The 20,194-nt window shown below is 48.6% G+C and overlaps 1 protein-coding gene across 6 annotated transcripts in view; it reads left to right on the top strand.

Annotated features, from left to right (window-relative positions):
- ARHGAP32 (Rho GTPase activating protein 32) overlaps nt 1-20,194 on the top strand; it is a 261,791-nt gene that overhangs the window by 227,454 nt on the left and 14,143 nt on the right. For all 6 annotated transcript variants that reach the window (XM_064470921.1, XM_064470920.1, XM_064470919.1 and 3 more), the window contains 5 exons: nt 10,847-10,949; nt 14,036-14,180; nt 14,883-14,965; nt 17,621-17,728; nt 18,989-19,134. In XM_064470921.1, coding sequence (XP_064326991.1) covers nt 10,847-10,949; nt 14,036-14,180; nt 14,883-14,965; nt 17,621-17,728; nt 18,989-19,134 — 585 coding nt within the window. The remainder of the gene's footprint in view (nt 1-10,846; nt 10,950-14,035; nt 14,181-14,882; nt 14,966-17,620; nt 17,729-18,988; nt 19,135-20,194) is intronic.

Here is a 20,194-nt window from a genome sequence, read left to right as displayed (position 1 = left end):
TGTCCCTGACGGGCTGCACCCCGTGGGAGGGACCCACACTGGGGCCGTGTGTCCCTGACGGGCTGCTCCCCGTGGGAGGGACCCGCGCTGGGGCCGTGTGTCCCTGACGGGCTGCACCCCGTGGGAGGGACCCGCGCTGGGGCCGTGTGTCCGTGACGGGCTGCACCCTGTGGGAGGGACCCGCGCTGGAGCAGGAGAATAGTGTGAGGAGTCCTCCCCTTGAAGGAAGCAGCGGCACAGACAAGGTATGATGGGCTGACCCCAAACCCCTTTCCTCTTGCCCTGGTGCCGCTGGGCAGGCAGACGTAGAGAAAACCAGGAGTAAAGTTAAGCCTGGGAAGAAAGGAGGGGTGGGGCAAAGGTGTTTTAAGATTCAGTTTTAATTTCTCATTACCCTACTCTGATTTGATTGATAATAAATTAAGGTAATTTCCCCATCGAGTCTGTTTTGCCTGTGACTGTAATTGCCGAGTGATCTCTCCCTGTCCTCATCTCAACCCATGAGCCTTTCATTGAGTCTCTCCCCTGCCCAGCCGAGGAGGGGCGCGACGGAGCGGCTTTGGAGGGCACCGGGCGTCCAGCCGGGGTCTGCCCACCGCAGAGCTGCAGCAGGTGAGGGGTTACCTGCCAGTGGACTTTCTACTGAAATGCTGCTGGGAGTAATGTGCTGGAATTGCCTGGACTACAGAGGATGGGCTATAAAATACTGGTGGCTCTTTTCCATGCTGAAAAAGTTGCCGTTGCCTGGCACTTGATAAAGATGATCATTTCTCTCTTGCTGATTAGAGCGGAGCACAGGCTAACCCTGGTGTACCCTAAAATGGTGGTATCAGGTGTTCTTTTCATGAGGTCATCCATAACAGTCAGCTCTGTTAGCAGAGGGGTTTGTAGACTAAAAGCAAATGGTATGTTTTGTACCTTTTTATGTGTTCGTTGCATTGACACGTCATCTGCTTCCATAGTTGGAAAAGGTGGATTTAGAAATGGCACTCATTTTTAATCAACAAGTTTCCCATTTTGAAGGATCTATACCTCCTTTTCAAATTATTAGAAAATACGAGTGATCTGTATTTAACAGGAAGAAGTGTTGCTTTTCTTGCTGAAAAAGTAAAAGCCTACAAAGGACAGTTTATTAACACACCTGGATCTTGCTCTCTGTCCTTCCCATTCTTCCCAGTTCCCCAGATTTATTAGCAATTATTTTGGACAAGTTGGGTAAGATTAAAATAAAAATTAAATGAAAGCTGAGACTTCTCAGAACTGCGTGCAAGATCAAATCGTAGCAGATACGGGATCTTGATCCTGTTATATACCGGGCGCTAGCAACAATAGCAAGGGATGGCTTTATCCTCTTCTGCTCGGCAGGTAAGCTCCTGAACAGCACCGTGGGATTGCTGGTGACTTCACGGCTTGTTCTGGGTCCTCCAGGGTTATCCTTCCCTTCGAGCGACCCCCTGCCTGCAGCCGGGTGATGTAGTTGCCTTTGATGCTAATTTATTGCAGATTTGAGCGTAGGGAGAAGGCTGTTACCAGAACAGAGGAACACAGGGAATGAGATCTCGGGCAGCATCTTGGCAGGGTTCTGTAAAAATCTGGTTCCCTTTAGCTCAAGCCTAAGTTCGGTAATCTATATGTCATCTCTTCGGTTCCTACTATTAATGTGAGGAGTCCCTTTTACTAGCTAATAATTTTCGTTATAATAAAAGTCTGCCTGGCTGGCTTTGGGTCTTTGCCATCTGTGAAGGAAGCCTTGAATTGGCATTCAGGACAGCTAAGTCTTACATATTTATTAATTTTAGTTTTTCTTGGTGTTTTAACTCTTCGAGGGTAAATTTAAGCAGTTTCCACTCTCTTGCTGCTAGAGAGTGAAATTGGACATGACAAACAATAAGTAAAGGCAACTTTGCCAAAAAGCAGAAATCTGTAAATATTTATAGAATTGTTGCTTTTTCCCTTCCTCTCTTTAACTCCTGTTTTTAACTGCAAACACAAGGCAGCCCCTGAAATGCGAGAACTTCCAGTTCACATTCCGAAGGCCCAGCTGAAATCCCTGCTCCAGATGCCCTTGATGGGGAATTGCTTTGCTCCAAGATTTTCCCTTCGGAAGGACTTTCTGGCGTTTGCAGAGCTTCCATCAGACGTAGATCCTCAAGCTTTTACCCGCGCCCACTAGAGCTCAAATAGCAGGCGGTTGCGTGGGGGTACGGAGCCCCGGCGTGTCGCTCCCCAGGTACGCTTTGGAGTGTTACGGCTTGAATGCTGCGGCCGCATCGGCAGGTTTCTCTACGCAGTAACTGCTTGTTCTGATACAAAGGTTTACTGAAATTCCGCACGACAGAGGAGGGTCGTCTGCGTTAACCGTAACGCTTCGATCAGGGCGATGAAATCGGCCGCAGTCGTTACTGACGGCTGAGAATGTTGGCTGTGGATGAGGCTGGAGGTTCGTATTAGACGCGTTCATTCTGCGAGTGAACCCTTGGGGCATTTTTGTACTTTTAAACAGGTATTTTCGGAGTATCCAAGCGGACAAATTTGCACGCGAACTAAAAAGTTTCAAACCTCTGAGTAGGTTCAGATCTGGCGTCCTGCTTTTGCTTCTGCCTCTATTTTTAAGCATTTATAGGCCTAAAGGGGTTCATGGTTAGGACATAAATCTGAGTTTTGAAGGATTTGTTTGCATTTCTCTCTTTTGCTAAGGCGTTTCTTGTGTGACTTTGGGCAAGTCCTTTAAAGTAGGCTTCATCTGCTTTACTCTTAGGCGTCTAGCAGTCATCCAGGCGGATGGGTGTATCCGGAGGGTGATTCACCCTGTCTGCCATAATGAAAGTGTTTAAAAAATAAACCAAAAGTGGATCCAAACTTTTCCATGGGCACAGCGGGAAAAATAATGCATCCTTACTTCTCCAATAATTTTTGTAATGCCCTCTGTGATATCTGGGGAAAGCCATAAATAAAACCCATGGCAGGTGGAGGATGCATATATACCGGGCTCACGAACTGGGGTGTATGTGGTGTTTCCCAACAAGCCTACCTAATGCTGGTACTGGGGAAACTGGAAATCTTCCTGTTACGCCTCCCTTAATAGTATTTTTCCGTGCACCGTGGTCCTATTGAGAAAACCCAAACCGGTTGTATAGTGCGTGGCTAGTCACGGTGAAAGGGCAAATTCTACAGCAGAATATTTTATTTAGTTAACAAGAAGCTGTGGCCGGTCTGTCGATGCCCGTGAATGAGTCCAGGAGACAGCTGCCTATCGGTAGGGAGGAGATGGTTTTCCATCAGTGAATTTTTTCCACTACTTGAAACTCGAAAAGTTGTTTATAAGCTGCATGCCGTAGAGATACGCTAAACCTTTTGTCCTCCCCAAGTGATTTGCTTCTGTGCTTGAGAAATCATTAATAAAGGGGAGGATTTGACACATACTCTACGGTACGATTTGCTTTGCATGTTGGAAAACTGACCACCTCTTGTTTCTTCTGATCCTTTATCATTTCCTCATTGTTTTATGTTACGCAGTAAAGAAACACTGGCCTGTCTCAGCACTTTCACTTGCGTCCGCGTCCACGGTTGCCGCAGCTCTGCGCACAGACAGCGTAAACTGGGGGGGAAAAAAGGCTGTGCAGCTGCATTCTGGGGCAGTAATTCAGCGGGGCTGTTGTCATTTGGCAGCCGCTTTGGGCTCGCAGGTAATGTTAGCCTTGCTCTTCCGTCCGTCTCTGTCCTGCTGGCTGCTATTTCACTTGGCTATCCCTTTTTTTTCAGGAGGTTGGTGTGATATTGAAACCCGTTGGCCTCAGATATGCCAAAACCAGTTTCAGTGTATCACAATTTCTAGTAATTTTTTAATCAAAATCCATCTCCATTGACTGGGGCAATCAAAGACCGAAGCTGTAGTCAGTTCTGGCCGGGGAGCTGGGCGCTCTGAGCTCACACCCCATCTCTCACACACCTTTCGTGGCCTCGGGGAACTTGCCTGGTATCTCCACTTCCATCTCCACGCTTGTAAAATCAAACCAACAGACCGTATCTGCCCCCAGGCCGCCACGAGGGTAGGTTTCTAAAACTTTTGAAGTACTTGGGAGATTGAGCGCGAAATGAACCTTAAATAGCATTTACTCAAGTGTTAACAGAGGTTGGTGTGCTAGATCCAGAGTAGCCTTGTGAGCGTCTGTAGTGTAGTGAACTTACCTGTGTGCACCCCCTCTGTGTGTCTTGTTCCTTGGTCGGGTTTGCGTAGTTTCACAAATCTAAACGTGCGGGCCGTTTTGGGAACGGAACGGTGCCTCGTTCACTGGGGCGCTTCGGTAAATCGTGAAAAGCCTGTGTGGTTTAGGTGCCGAAATGTCCCTTCCGAGGTGGCGGGGTGTGCCTCTGGGCGCACCAGCCCGTGTAACGTGGAAGAGGGATGCAGCAGCCCGGACAGAAGCGCGACGGCTGCGCCACGTTGCAGCTGAGCAGAGAATATTCCGCGTCCGGCAGATGCGCTCGCCGCTGCACAGACTCATTCAACACAAGTTAATACTTGTAAAGGCCAATAGTTTTGAGCTATTTTGGGCAAATTTCCAAACGTAACGGCCACTGTTATTGCTTCACCATCTGCCCTCAGAATTGCTGGAACTCAAGATTATTGGGCATTACAAAGAGGTACGTGGAGTCCCCGTGGAGAATTGCTTGTCTGGGGGAAGTAGCTGCAGAAGGGGAGAACAAGCTTTTGCAGTTCAGAGAAGAGACAATTTCTGTCGCCCCTTCTTTTTTACGCTGCCTGCAGCTGCGAGAAGAGAAATGCTTTATGCCTGAGTGACCCAGAGGACAGCAGGGAGTTGAAAATTAATTTGCATTTTGAAGCACTACAGCTGTAGGAGGAACAAACATGAGAAAAAATGCTGCAGTCTGTGCAGGAATTATTTGTGCTTTTATCCCTCCACTCTTAATGAGGTGGATGCTTTTCCCCCCTCTCAACTTATTACAGACATACCCACAACATGGAGAATGTTGCTGAGAACTGTGTTTTTCAAGTCCTGTGGTGTCTACCTTCCTGGCTTGATGCAACACAGCAGTATTTATGTTCCTCAGGCTTGAACTTTGCACTTTGTTTTTACACAACTCCTGGATAAGCTGCCATAAAAACAGAGTCCGGCCTTATAAAGCAGAGTCCAGTGCCCGAGGCCGATTCCACCAACGGGCACTGCGTGGTAGCTGCGCTGGGTTTCACGGTTTATGGCCCCCTCTTCCATTATTGGACTTTCCCAAGTGCAAAAGTCACTTTACAGATAAAAACGTTGCATGTTACCAGGAAATGGTGCAGCTGGTGATAGCTGGCTCGGACTTTACTCAACTCATCAACACCATAAATAATTTTAATGTGGGTCACTTCTTGGAAATTAGGACGAGAGCATCTTGGAGGAAGTTTGCTGTTTGTTTGGTCTTGTACGTCTGTCCTATTCCTGGTGATTCAAATGTGAGGACGCAGATTTAGGAGCGAGACAAAAGTCCTTGGAAGAGAATCTTTTGAAGTGGGATTTATTTCTGATGGTTCAGGGGATGGCGGGGTATCTGTGCTTATAAAATGACAAGGGCAGGCGACTCGCTGGGTGGCGGGGAGCCGTCCTGCCGGGGGTGCTCCTGCCGGAACGGGGCACTGAAAAGGCAGCCCTTAACCTTTCTGTCCCACGCTGCTTTACGCCTTCCGTGTAGCTTTTGCTGTAAGGTGGAGGGAGGGGGTTCAGAAATGGGTGGTGGGAAATGAGGTTCCTAGAAAAAGTTACAGTCTGAGTTATTACAGGTTTTTTACTGGTTTGTTTGGTTTTTTTTTTTAGGAAATAAGTGGCTAACTTTTTGCAAAATTGAGCTAAAATTAGGAGGAATGATTGGGGTAAAAGCAACTCTATTTCCTCAGGTGAGGATAGTCATTGCTGGGTTCTTACCCAACATCTCAGCGTAGCGAGGGAGACAGGATTTACCTGGCTAATTCCCAATGCCTAGAAGTTTAGTCACAAAATCTCCACAAAGGAGCACATCCGTACCATACTCCCCACCTTTTGGGTTGTACTGGGTGCCCTTGGGGCGCTCCATCCTCTGCCTGTACCCATCCTTCCTCGCTGTTTGTAAAGGCAGCCTGGACAATTGAGAGAGAGCTGCCTTCACCTAAGCTTTATCTTGTGGCTGATTGTTTAAGCTTATATTCTCGTGGCTGGAAACGCAGCCCTTAACCTTCGCTCAGTTCTGTTTTTTTCATAGGCTTCCTAAGTATCAGCACACCACTTGATAGCCGTGGTTATTACCGTTGTTTGAGCGGCCCGGCGTGGCACTCGGGACAGTTTATTACGTTTTCCTCGTTCCTGCTGGCCTGCAGGTTGGCTTCCCGCGTTTGTTTGCGATGTGTGGAGTTCAGCCGAGCAGCTGCATTTCAGCGTGCTACGGTCCATTAACCAGCCGAAAGGCCTGGCTTGTGCGGCGGCTCACCTTATTGCTGTGATATTGTGAAAACGACGCTGCTAGGGGGGAGCTTGATGGGGGGCCTCGTTCCCCAGGCTAAACAAATAGTTCTGATTCCAGTAACGTACTAAGATAATAAAAAAAAATAAAGGAAGCCTCCCAAAACCCAGGGAGGGAACATTACAAAAGATTAAATAGGAAAAAATAAAACCAAGATGATAGGAAAGGAAATGTGCCTGATTTCAAGATGAATCAAAATGTTCTTCAGAATGAAAACATAAAACTTCTGCTTCCTCTTAATGGCAAAGAACTAACCAGCTAACGAGCCCTAGGAGATGCAATAAACCTTTCAAACCAGCTGAGAGATGCTCGGGAGCAAGTTGAACAAATTTCTTTAGCTGCTACGGTGATGAAATATGCCAGGGTCTCCCCTGTCGATCCAGCCACGCTTCCAGCCTTGTGCGCTTTGTCTCCTGGAACTGCCCGCTGCCGGAGGCAGCGAAGGGAGGAGGGGGAACGAGGGAAGGGATGGATTTGGACCGGGAGATGTGTGCAGGGCTCGGGTTCTCACGAAGAGGTGGGTGTTCAAACGTAGCACCTGCCCGTGGGTTTTAGCAGGCTGCAGCTGAGCCGGTGACTTCATTGCAGAGAGATTATCTGGAGTCAGTGGCGGGAGACCGGGCTGCTCAGGGAAGGAATAGTCTTGGTTCGCTTTTGCCGCTTGCCTGGGCTCCTGGGACGGGAAGGGGCTCTGTGCTCTGTTTCATAAGCGCACAGAGGAGTGTTGGGGCTGGAGGAATATGCTGGGAGTGTTACCCTGTGCTTGGTCCCTCCGTGCCGCTTTCCCGAAGCGGGCTGCTCGTGGCAGCTGTCGGAAGCCGGGTGCTGAGCTGGGTGCACCTTTACGGCTGCTGATACAAACCACCTGCGTCATCAAGCCTGGTTGCTGTAATTGCAGGAAGCCACAGTAATTAACCAACATTAATAGAATTTTAGTGTAGGTGCTGCTACATCCGATGAGAAGAAATCTCCCGTCGGTTTCCCGCTGTGATGCGGCTGAGATGCCTTTCCGATTCAAATCTGGCAACCGGTTTGGGATCTAGAAGCCAAAATCGGGACCTGAATACCGAGGAGTTCACCACTGCAGCAGGGCAGGGGTTTCTGCAATAGGCAGAAGCACTCGCAGAATTAAGTCTTGGCTTGTGCTGTCGTCCTGCCACTTCGTCCTGGTGGTAACAGACACTGTTCCCTCCATACATGTGTATATGCATATATATAAATGTCTATTTAGCTAAAGGGCTTGGGATTTAAAGGGGAGAAGGAGGTTAAATGCGCGTGTCATTGTCAGAGGTGCCGCCTTTGTTGAAAAGCCAGAAAAATCAAGTCACCGTTGCAGCAAAGGGCCTTCACGTATAATCATAGCCCTGCTTGAATTTCAGTCACTTCTCCAACCGTTCACAATTCCCCCAAAATATCTCCAGTGCTGGCATGATATATTTAGCTTAGAGAACAGATCGTCCTGGTAACCAGATTAGGAAATGCACAGATCAAGCCTGCTAGAATTATTTCAGTGTATGTTAACTCTTCTAACCGTGCCCGAGATCTTCCGTGACAAATAAGTGCTCTGGGAAGTGTATCGCTGGGGCTGCATCCCTCACCTTCCCCCCCTTCTCCCTTGACCTGCTTCACATTGTCACAACGGGTTCCTGCTCAGCTGAACTGGTACGTAAATACCCTTCTTCCCATGCCGCGTGTTTACACAGGTGGATAAACCCCAGAAGGATACGGCCCGGCGAGCGCGCGGGGCTCGCTCCCGGTGGCACCGGCCTGCGGTTAGGAAGCGCAGGCGGGTGCCGTAGCCGTGTTCGAGGTATGTAGATAAACAGGAGAGCTGCCTGTGTAGGCTCGGCCACGCGGTGTGTGCATCGATCGCCCTTCTCCGACGGTACCGGCCTCCCTGGTAGGACTTAGTCAGGGAACGTGCTATTTCTTTATTTGCTGCTTTATTTGTTTCAACGGGAGCTACTAGTTTCAAGGGGACCCCTACTGAGATTCCAGTATGGACCATTAAAGCCTCTGGGGTTTTGTAGCTAAGCGGTAGCAGATCTTGCCGCAACACTGGGTAAGCTCCGTTACCCGAGCCCGGCTCTTGCAGTCGGCAGAAGGAAACGCCGCTGGCGCAGTGCCGAGCCCGGCTCGCTGATAAGATGCGTGACCTTCTGTAATGGGTGGTGGGGGGAGACTCGCGTGTGGGCATCTCACGTGGCCTTGCTTGGTTCTGAGTGAAACCAGAACGAGCGTGAGCCTAGTGTGGCTTGCGATCTAGGGTGCTCTCTTTTCTCACAGAAGAAAAGAAACCACTGCGTCAGCATCTAAAGCCTCGTCCTTTGCCTTCGCTGCCACGGATGGTGCTGTCCTCGTCTCTGCTTTTCCGCACCAGTTTATACCTGGGTCGCGCTTGCCTCCTAGCGCTGTAGTGCAACGCAAAGCATGTTTTAGCCCTTTTTAGCAACTGCTTGAGTATGATATAACTCCCTTGCTGGCCACTTAAAGCCTTAAAGACTTTCTTCTTCAAGAGGCATTGAATCTTTTTGCATAAAGGGGTAAGTGTTGTCCTCCAAAAGTGTTTTTTGAAACAGCATTAGGGCCGTCTGTTCCCCCCGCTCTGTTCTCGGGCGTGTAGCTTACGGTGTGGTGGATGGCTGATGCACGTTTTACCAGCCGCTCTCCAAATGTGTATTCACTCAGCAGTGAGAAGCTGTTGCTTATCCTGGCCCAGATGCCTGAGCGTGGGTCTGGTCGATTGCTAACGCCAACAGTTGTGGTGCTGCTCTGGGCTCGCAAGGCTGCGAGAGGCACCTTTAGCCTCACAGCAGATGCTGAGGTTTCCTTCCGCAAATGTCTTTGGCCGCTGTAGTGGGAGTTGAGATTTCATTGCACCTGCAGGGGAGAGCGGGAGGTGATCACCTCTGCTGCTCTCCTCCCCCCCAGAAAATGCAGCACCTGGTTTCCGAGGCTCTTCCTATGCCGTTGCTTGATGTGCGAGGGCTCTGCTCGCCCCAAAGTCTGCACCTGGCTTTGGAAAACAGCAAGAGAAGCCGTAAATGCCCAGCAGCACAATACTAGAGTCCGACTGACTCCGTTCTGACTCTCTCTTGGTATCTTTGAGTATCGCAGGTCCGGGGTCCTAATCTGCTATAGCCGAGCCTGCGTGATTGACCAGCCCCAGGGATGTACAGGTTTTGTCTCCTGTGCTCGAGAGCGGGGCAGATGTGCCCTTAGCCCAGGATGCACCTGCTGATTTCCAGGGAACCATGTAAAATACATCTTTTCTCTAGCTGTGTCAGTGCTGCAAGCTGGAAAAAAAAGCGGTGGAGGCAGCTGGGGAGGAGAAAGCACAGAGCATCTAAGTTCAGTAGCACTTAGGGCTGACTGGCAGATGGCATTTGCTGCGTGGTATAAGGGGATTTGCCATGTGACCTGTTCAGAAGCTGCGTCACGTGGCAAATTGATCAGACCTGGCATCTAATGTAAGAATAAATCTAGATCATTGTAGGAGCTGTAGGAAAAAGGTGGCCTGCAGAGGAATCCACTAGGGTCTGAGCTTTTTCCGTGAAGATTTGCCGATGCTCACCAGAGCTCAGTCCAAATTTTCTTTCTGTGTTCAGGGCAGTTTCATCTCCCCCTTGTAAATAGAGTAACTTGCTCCTCATTAAGCTTACAAGGATGGACAGATAGCTCCGGCAGTGGATGCTGCATGAGGCTGAGAAGTCAACTGGAAGGAATTGGTTGGTGAAGCTGCTTGAGTATTAAGTTGACACCTAATTATATCCTCCGGGCTTATTTTTTCCATTCTGTCATACCCCGGTCTGCCTGCAGTTTCCGTGAGTATGGTGTGCTGTGTAGCTATCTAAATCCAGTCACACTCCGGTAGGCAGCGGGGAAGAAATCATCAGTTGTAAAAACCCTCCTGGCCCCGGTGCAGCAAGTCGCATCTCCTTAAAGTTTATATTTGCTTAAGCCAAGCGGCATAGGTTAATCCTGTATAGATTTGAAAACAAAGGAAGTCTTTGGCCAAAGAAAGTGTGTTTACTCGGTTTTATAGCTCCTCTGGAATGGAATGTAACACCACAGTTCTTGTGGGAGTTGCGAAGGGACCTGCACCGTCTCTTCTTGACCAGAATTGACTTTTTTCAACCTGATTCATATCCTGGCGTTTCTTTAAAGCAAAGAACACCTCTGAGCAGTTTCCACACCAACTCCTAAAGTTAAATTTCTTACAGGTTTTCTCCTCTAAGGAAGAACTAAAGCAGTAGCCCAGCTGGGCTCAGTTTATGGCATCTGACAAGACCACAACCTGAACTAGGACTTTAATAACATGCTCGGCTAACCAACAGCACTTGTTCTTCAGTCCCCCAGGTCCTCAAGAGCTGCACGGAATTCATTGAGAAACATGGCATTGTGGATGGAATATATCGTCTGTCTGGGATTGCGTCCAACATCCAGAAGCTACGGTAAGGGCGCCGTGTCTGACAAGCCTGCGTGCTGGGGCCGAGCGAGGCAGGCGCTAGGTGCAAAGGCTCCGCTTCCCGAAGCCGGCCCCGCGGCGGCTGCGGGGCAGGCGGGTGGCGTGCCGGGTTTGCCACCGTTTTGGAGCAACACGGGGTTGTTCGGTAGCATTCATTTTGCAGCAAGCTTTCCTTCAGGAGAGAGTATCGGAAGGCTCTGGGACTGTGGTGTCACTGCTGTCATGTTTCATTTCTGTTCCCTTTTGCTCCCTTTTGAGCAGCTGATCTTTCTCCTTGCTGCTTTGGACTCCTGGCATATTAACAATGAATTGGTAATGTGCAAAGAATATTTGCATAATTCTTGGTGGGTGGCATTGCCATGCGGTGCAGGGAAAGGCCAGGTGTGCGTCCTCCTGGTTAGGAGCCGTTCTCGTCACAGTAAATGGTCTTTATCCTTTTGTGAGGCTGGTTTTCCTCCCGTCATCTGGAGTGCGTTTCTCTGTTGTGAAGGGCCTGGGAGAACCTAGTGGGGTGGGACTAACGCCAGTGTTGATCGTAGGCCTGCGGCCTCGCAGAGGCAGCAGGGGGGTATTTTCCATGTGAAGGATATCCTTTTTGTACCAGCTATTCCCAGGTTCAGTGGACAGGTTTGAGCCGGTACGGTTACTGTACCAGCCCTCTGTGGAGCGGCTTATTCTGGTTCAGCTTAATCCTATTTCTCATCACAGCAAGTTCCATTTTAAAAATCTGCTCCCGAGGCTTTGATATTCAGGCTCCAAAGGCTCTGACTGCAGCTGTTGCCCACCGCAGTCTTGGCTGAATCAAATGTTTCCCTTTGCTTTAGTTACATCCCTTTAATTCCCCATTTTGACTTGTGCTGGACCATCTTTCTAATCGCTGCCCTTGTCCATTTTTTCCCTTTGTGTTGCCAAGACCGTTTTCTCCTTCACTGTTTGCCAGTGGTGCTTTAAAAATGGTTTTCTGAAACTTTAATGGCATAATTCCCTGGTATAGTACAGAGAATGAAGGGACAGCCTATTTTTCAATTTTCTGAGCTGTTCCAAAGCCAAAAGGAAGGGAGTACATGGCATAACTTGTAGGCGCTGTCCCTGTTGTTCATCTAAATCACTGCAGGTTTTCATAAGTGTTCGATTAGCGTAGGACACATGGCACTGCTGTAGTTTCCAGCTATATAAACAGATCGTTAGGCTTATTTCAAAGCTAGGGCTGCAGTATCCTTGTAAATGAGTCACTGTTCTTAAGTTTCACGTGGAAGAATTGGATCTCCGGGATTTAAAGGGCTTTTTGGTTGGAGAGAAAGTTGGAGGTTTTATTCCACGTGGGAGATTTACTTCAGGACAGAGGTTGGCGCTTCGGTAGTGCGGTGGCTGCCTTTATTTGGTCGTAGGCAAGAGAGCGAGTGTTGAGTGGGTCTGTGCATCCCTGTACCCTGGCTCTGGCTTTTTCTGAGGGAATGTGAAGCTGTGTTCTTCGACAAACAAAATCTTCCTCTGGGGTCAGAAGAAATAAGGTGTAGTTCTCGAAACAGCCAGGGCAGGGAAGAAAAAGGCTGAATGTAGGGCCTCCCTTCACTCCATATTTTGCTTCTGCAGGGTTTTGTCTCTGATGCAGCCTGAGATTTATTCCTAGGGAAAATACGCCGGAGTACCGGGAGTGCTGGAGCAGGGCGGGATGCGGCCAGAGAATTTCAGCTGAGGCTGAGGGTATCTGTATGGGGCGGGCCGGTGTCCTTCCCTGGTCTCCCTTCTGAGCGCTCTCTTCTTCTGTGGAGCCAAGTGCAGGAAATAAGTTTCTCTCCGAGATATGAGTAAGTGATGAGTCAGAACGTGCCTGTGGGAGCAGTATATACTGAACAGTGAGGGTCGTGGCAGACACCTTTGTTTCCTTCTTCTGCGCTGTCTTTGGGATGAGGAACTGGGGTGGGCTGAAGAAGTAGAGACCTCTCCTGCCCCCCAGTCTGGCGCAGCGTGAACGGCTTCCCTCACGCAGCCTCCACGTCTAGGGGAAGGAAGGAGCTCCTTCCTCAGCTCGTAAGGGACGTACGGCGGCTGCCTTGCACACGGGTGCAAACTGGTTCTGCCCTGTAGGCAGAGAGGGGCGAGCTCGGCGTTCGAGCTGTGCCGAAGGCACGTTTTATCTCCCGTGTTACAAATTGCCTGGCTTGGGCAGGGGGAGAAGCTGGGGATGTTGCCACCGAGCCGCCGACATTGTTGTGGTTGTAGTGTAGACAGGATGACTCCCCGTGTCGATGATAAGCCGTTTTGGTTTGCAGCTTAAAGACCCTTGTAGGGAAACCGAGCTGCAGCTAGAGCAGCCGTGTTCTCGCGGCTCCCCGTGGCCTGACTCACCATGCTCGCCCCTGCAAATCTGTCCTGCTAATTTGAAACAGCGCTTTCCGTGCACATATTCTAGCAGCGAGCCAGCCCTTGGCCTCCTAAGCTCGGCTTTTATTTCATAACTGTTTGTGATTTTGGTTTTTCTCTTGCTGAAAACCAAGGGAATGCTCAGGGATTTTCTTCATGTGGTTCCTGGCTCTCTTCACCCTGGAGCAGGGGCATGCTCAGCTCACCAGCTTGTCCCCAAGGAGGTTCTGCACACACTAGTTACCGTGTGCAGCAGCTGCTGATGGCACTGCTTTATCACTTCAATTTCCAGGCCTTTGAAATGCAAAGGGACAGCAGCTTTCAGTCAGACCTGAGGGCACTCCTCCTCCTCCTCCTCCAGGCAGCTCCCAGTCTCAGCCTTGGGAGTTAAATATTCAGGTTGTTGTTTTGGAAGACGTTCTCTGGAGGCTTTGTGGAAGCCCTGCTGCAGCAAAAGGGGTTGCAAGCTGGTCAAGCAGGTGTAAAACTAACTGAAAATGGCATAGCAGAAAAGGAAGAAAGTCTCCTTTTGGAAAAATCCAGTCTAGCAGCAGCACAACCATGGGTCGTGTGGCTTTGGTGACTGAGTACTTATTTTTTCTTGTAAATCAGGAAACCCTTGCTTTTCGTGCCTGTAATTTGTGCTGGGTTTTATTTTCATTCCTCCTTTTCAACCCCCTTTGCCCATTTTCCCGGTCTCATTTCCAGCCACGAGTTTGACTCCGAGCAGATTCCTGACCTGACAAAGGACATTTACATCCAAGACATCCACTGCGTGGGCTCCCTCTGCAAGCTGTACTTCCGCGAACTCCCGAACCCTCTGCTGACCTACCAACTCTACGAGAAGTTCTCAGTAAGTACGAGGCAATGCCTTTCACCTTCCACTTCAGCGTGACTTCATCTATACGGGTTGGACAGAGAAATACTGAAAAGGATCCAGCAACAAGCCGAACCCGTCTTCCACGCACCTCTCTCTGTCTGACTTGTGCTTCAGTTGGGGTTTCTAGAGAGAGCAGAAGCGGGTATCTCCGAAAGTACCAGCCTAACACCGACCCGGTTTGTGCTACCCACAGAAGTTGCCCAAAAGTGCAGCGGGGCCCCAGGTTTGAGGTCCCTTTTCTGCTTCCCCTTTAGGTCCCGCATGCGTGCCTTTGTCCCCGTGCCACACCGTACCGATTCCACTTCGGGGGCCCCAGCAGAAGGTTATTGGGACACTTAACAGTGCTTTGCAAGAATTCCCTTACGGTTTGCCATTCCCCAGCGCTTTCTCAAACAGGAGTGGGATGAGAGGCAAATGCTGCTTGGAGCTGAACACCCTCTGCAAGGAATTGCTCTGTACAGTGTAGCTAAAATGTGGCCCAGAGCATGATTTGCTTGGCCTTTCTCACACGATGCGTGTGCCGGTCTGTCCCCAGGAGACAGCCGCCTCTCCGAGGGTAAAGAGCAACGCAGCCCGCCTCGCTACTGAAGAGCGGTCCATTGGCCACGTGGTTCAAGGGGCGGTGGTGGGTATCTAGTCTCATTTGCAGCTAAATCCCTTCCTGCCTCGTTCCAGGACGCTGTTTCTGCTGCTACAGATGAAGAACGGCTGGTTAAAATCCACGATGTCATCCAACAGCTGCCCCCTCCTCACTACAGGTTAGTGCAGCCTTCGCGCCGGTGGTGGCTCGGCGTTTTATCGCTAGCGTTTCAGGAGCGGCGTGACGCGATTCCAGTTTTCCCTCTCAAGATAGCTGCAGTGCGCCGCTACAGAGCCATAAACCATTTTAATGTGCAGAGATGATTTATATTTTAATTAGCGCATTACCAGATGAACACTATCGACTTTGCATAGTCTTATTTGACTTCCTTGGAAACCACGTAGAGACAAATACAAATACAAGCTGCTTCTGTCGGAAGTGGCTGATATCACTAAGGATATAGGGTTTTTTGGGGGGGGAGAGGGGGGGCATAATACCAGCTCCAGGAAGGACAATTAAAAACAGTGAAATGCAGCCCAAAAATTGGTTCAGGACTTCAGTTTAATTTGGTCAGCCTATTTTGCCTCCAATTCCACCCCGTTTCATCCCCCCCATCAATAATAGGAACTAGCAAATTATAACAGTGCTCTAGTAGCATAATTAATTATAACATGATGTTTAAAAAATCACCAACTAGTTATAAGACTATATTCAAAGTAATTAGTTATTAATAACTAATTGGTGCTATCTGGTAATGAGTCTTAACGTATAACAACACGTTAATGGTCTTTAGTATTAAAAAATTATGGCAGGGTATGATAAATAGGTATCAGACTAAAAGGTATGGTGATGGGTATTAATAACCAATTATACTGTATGTTAATGACTTTACAGTTTATTAAGACCTGATAGTAAGTAAGTAGGCTTGACCTACTTCCAATTATGTATTCCAATTATGTATTGGAATTTGTATAAATAGCAAATTACGGTGTATGTTGGAAGGTAAATATCCGTGGCAGCTGTGATGCTAGCCCCTGAAGGGTTTAGCCAACCCTTTATAGCGCATGCAGATGGATGGTTGGCTATTGATATCTAATGGTAATGCTTTATGATAACAGCCAGGTGCCGTATGGCTTTATGGTCATGGGCTGGCCCGTGGACGGCATTTGGCTCGTGCTGGCTTTATGCTATAACCATTAATTAGCGCAGCGGTTTATTAGTTTAATGTATGTTACTATGCAGAACCAGTCCTGATGCTGTACCTTGAGTGGCCAGTGTATGAAGATGTGTTAGTTAGGTACTGATAACTATTTGTATTGATATTTAAATATTAGTTGTTGTAATGTATGGTGATCAGCTGGACAATGGCACTAACGTACCTCGGGGTATAAAAAGACTACTATATTATTTGAATATATAACCAGTATGAATATATAACTATATGAATATATAATTAATATGTAACTAGTCGTCTTAAGTAATTATAATGGTTAACTAATACGTTAAATAATGTGTGCTACTTGCTCTTTAAGTAACTAATCGGTGTGATAGCTGGTACTTTGTATTAACTACTGGTAATAGTTTATTTATATGAATTAAGGGGGCAGGGCCTAGAGGTGGACCTTTTAAAAAACAAACTCATCTCCTTTGTCTGATTTTCTCTGGTGCATTCTACTTTTTCCCTAAAATGACCCTTATTTTATGGGGGTAGCAGACTTGTTTAACTTGGCAATCGCGATGCCTGTGTGTGTCTTAGGCTTAGGCCCGAGAGGGTGCGTGGGAGATAGGGGGCTGCAAAGCGATGTAGGCGGACAGGGCTGCTGCTCGCCTTCTTTCCTGAGGTTTGCTTGAAAAAGGGAAAAAAAAACAAAATCCACTTTATATTTCTGCTGCTCTGCGGTGCGAAGTTCCCGCAGGTAACAGCCGTTGGCAGCACCAGCTGGAGCAGGGCCGTGCAGGGTGCTGGAGGCGGCCGCTCCGTTTCCTGCCAGAACCATCCGCCTTCACTTCAGGCCCTGGCCGGGCGTGGAGTTTTGAGCCCCCACCCGCTCCCCGCAAAGCCAGGCACAGGCCAGGGCTGCTGCCAGGCAACAGCACGGAGGAGGATGCATCAGCATTTGCATTACCGCCTTGCGCTCCCTGCTCCTTGGGGGTGCAAGCAGCAGTGGGTTTTTTTATATTAAACACCACACCTTTTTTTTGTTGTTTTTTGTTCTTACTTTGAATGTGAACAGAAGCCTCAGACGCTTAACCTTATATCTGCCTTATACCTATAATGAAATTACTGGCCGCAGGTTCCTAAGTAGAACTCAGATACAATTTGCTGCTTTTCCAGATCCTTGGGTATCTAAATAAATACTCCCCCCTTACCAAGATTAACACTGACCATCCTTTCCCCCCCTCCCAAGCAGCAGCTCAGTGCTCACGTACAGTGCAAAGGATGGAGTTCTGTTGTCCAGCAATTCAGTAAAGCAGCCAAGCGATGAAGCTCCAGGCCCTAGGCTTCTAGATCCTGCTCTGCTGGTGGCAGTCAGATTATTCCCATCCACCTCAGTGCTTGCTGGATCCAGCCCTTGGGCTGAGAGCAGATGCTGTGGCTGTCTCTTCTGTGTGCCTGCACAAATCAGGAGAGGCTCCCCTCACCCCTCCCCGGTGTAATTATTTGCTAAACACAACTTTAGCCTCAGTCTTAGGGTACATAGTTCAACGTTATTTTTTTTCCTGTGAGCTGTCAAACCAAAAGAAAACAATGAACTGGGGTTGGTTTGTTTTGTAAATTGCCGCATGGCTTTGCTCATTGGTGCTGAACATTTGCCTATCTCCTGTTTTCCAGGACACTGGAGTTCTTAATGAGACACTTAGCTCGTCTGGCTGATTACTGCTCCATCACAAACATGCACACTAAGAACTTAGCAATCGTCTGGGCTCCAAACCTCCTAAGGTACTCCTCCCCTCCACCATTTCAGTACAAGACAAGGTTTTACATTTCTAAAAAACAGATACCTATTCTCCAGGAGATCATAACTTTCAGCAGTAGAGAGAGAGCTTCCTTTCTTCCATCCAGTGTGCTCTTCTCCTGCAAAATTCCTAATGGAAAGTCATTTTAATCAAGGGCTTGAGATGAGCTGGCAAGCTCCTGCGCTAGTGATGCGAAATAGCCCCCACTGTCGTCAGCAGGACCACCCCGAGAGATCACCCCGGTATTCCTCTGTCTCACCACAATGCGATTCCACTGGCTGCAGTTCAGTAGTGGCAAGGAAGGATTCCCCCCACCCTGAGCCCTCGCTTGTAGCTGATAATTTCCCCTCTCCTGGTTAGATGAGACCACTGTGTCCTTTATCAACCAGGAAAATTCGTTCAGCAGCATCGCTGATTTCCCACTGCATTAGTCACTAGAGCCTCCTTTGACAGCTTCTGGCTGCAAAAATTCCAACTTATGGAAATGATCTTGGATAAATCTGTCCCCTAAAATTTGTTTTGAATGTGCAAAATAGGGTAGTTTAAAATTAATGGTGTAATTTAGAAATTTTGCTTTCAAACAACAACAACAAAAAAATCACCCTGGCCTCTATTATATTGATTTCTGGACTGCTTTTGTTACCGGCCTGAGAAACCTGAGTCATAGATTCCCCTGTGTGCAGTTAATGAGGGTAAGCGCTTTTCTCCTTCCTGGCAGGTCACCCACAAGCAGTCAAATGATCTCTTCTTTGAGTTTGCCTCTGTGGCTGTTGGGGTGCTTGCTGAGCAGGATCGGTGGGAGACATTCCCTGCTAGAGGGGGGAAAAAAAAAAAACCCATCGCATTAGGCCACTGTGAGCTTTGCACAATGCCACTGCCTTAAACTGCTGCCCTTCTCAGTATCTGGAAATAAGTTAACAAAAAGCTCCCCACTGTGTGTGCGCAGTTCATTTACCGCGATCCAGAGCTGCCACAGACGCCGTTTCCTTCTAGACCCGGCGTTCCTCTTGCCATCTCGGTACGACTCGACCCTGAAACCGAAATCTGGGTGTAAATCACCAGTCACTGTGATCATTTGCATAATGCTTTGCGGAGATTTAATCCCTTAACTGCCCCTAAAGACGTGTCTGCCTGAGAAACCAGGCACGATAGGCTCAACGCACTCTGAAGCCTTACGCAAACGGAGCGCATCTTCCCCGTCCTTCTGGCTCTTCGTGTTTCATTTAATCTGCCTTTGCTTCAGGTCAAAGCAGATCGAGTCAGCCTGCTTCAGTGGAACAGCCGCCTTCATGGAGGTGCGAATCCAGTCAGTAGTTGTGGAATTCATCTTGAACCACGTGGACGTCCTCTTCAGTTCCAAACTCAGCTCAGTCATACGAGATGGAGCAGGTGCGTGTCTTCCTCCGCTAGCTTTACCTGGATCAACAAAGGTAGCAGACACTTAATGGGTGCTTGAAATGTCTTTTTACTGTAACCTGGAGGGCAGAGTTCCGGGGTTATGATGATAGAACCTGGCAAATATTAGCCTGGGTTTAGAAATTGCTACCAGTGCCTTTCTTAGAAGCCAGGGATGCTCAACAGAAGTGCCCATCTTAATGTTTGGCTGCTACTTTTATGTCCTAGCACTGAGAAATTGTAAGGAAATTGTCCCCCCTGCTCCCTCCCCTTCTTTCTAAAAACCACCCTCGTCAATGCTGCTGCACACTTATCCGTCTGAGCTGTCTCGCTGTGCCACGCAATGCATGGTCTGTCTACCCTTATGAGCACCTTAGAAGATAAATAGAAATGAACTGATGTAAATAAAGCTCTCTGTACTCAGTAACGCTGACACTAAGAAACTTAGTCAGATGTCAACAGTATGTTGACATCTGCTACCCTGGTTGGTTGTTCTGCAGAGTCTGTATGGGTTAATCAGCAGGGCCATCCAGCCACGTGGCTTGGCCCTACAGCCATCGCCCAACACATTTGTGCCCAGGCCCGGAGCACCTGAAACATCCTTCAGCCTTGGAACCTGCAGATTCCCTTGAGTAACTACGAAGACCATAAGTATACCTGCCCATTGAAAACAAGCAGAGTTGCCCCAGGAAGAAAGGTCCCTCTGTATGTTAGATCAACAGTCATGGATACCATGAGTTGTTATTACTCCTAAGCAGCATTAAGCGTGTACCATCTGCTCTGATAACCTGCCCTTCCTACGAAGCGTGTGCAGTCAATGTGGTGACCGTCACCTGTGGAGCACAGCTAGCTGTTTGGCCAGTATATTTGCTGCTCCCCACTTTTAAACAAGTCCTACCCCTACTTAGGATAGCAGAGTTGCTCTAAGTCTGGCTTTTGCTCCTACTGGAAGGCAATTTTAAGTCAATAGGAGCCAGAGGTTAGGCTGGACTGAACAATAATAGCCCACAGCAGGCTGAACTCTGCCAGGGGAAGATAAGCACGCTAAGAATCT

This window comes from Phalacrocorax carbo, chromosome 21 (genome assembly GCF_963921805.1).
Source record: "Phalacrocorax carbo chromosome 21, bPhaCar2.1, whole genome shotgun sequence".
NCBI classification, from domain to species: domain Eukaryota; kingdom Metazoa; phylum Chordata; class Aves; order Suliformes; family Phalacrocoracidae; genus Phalacrocorax; species Phalacrocorax carbo.
The sequence above is the reverse complement of the archived record's forward strand: the minus strand, read 5'-3'. Positions and strand labels throughout refer to the sequence as shown.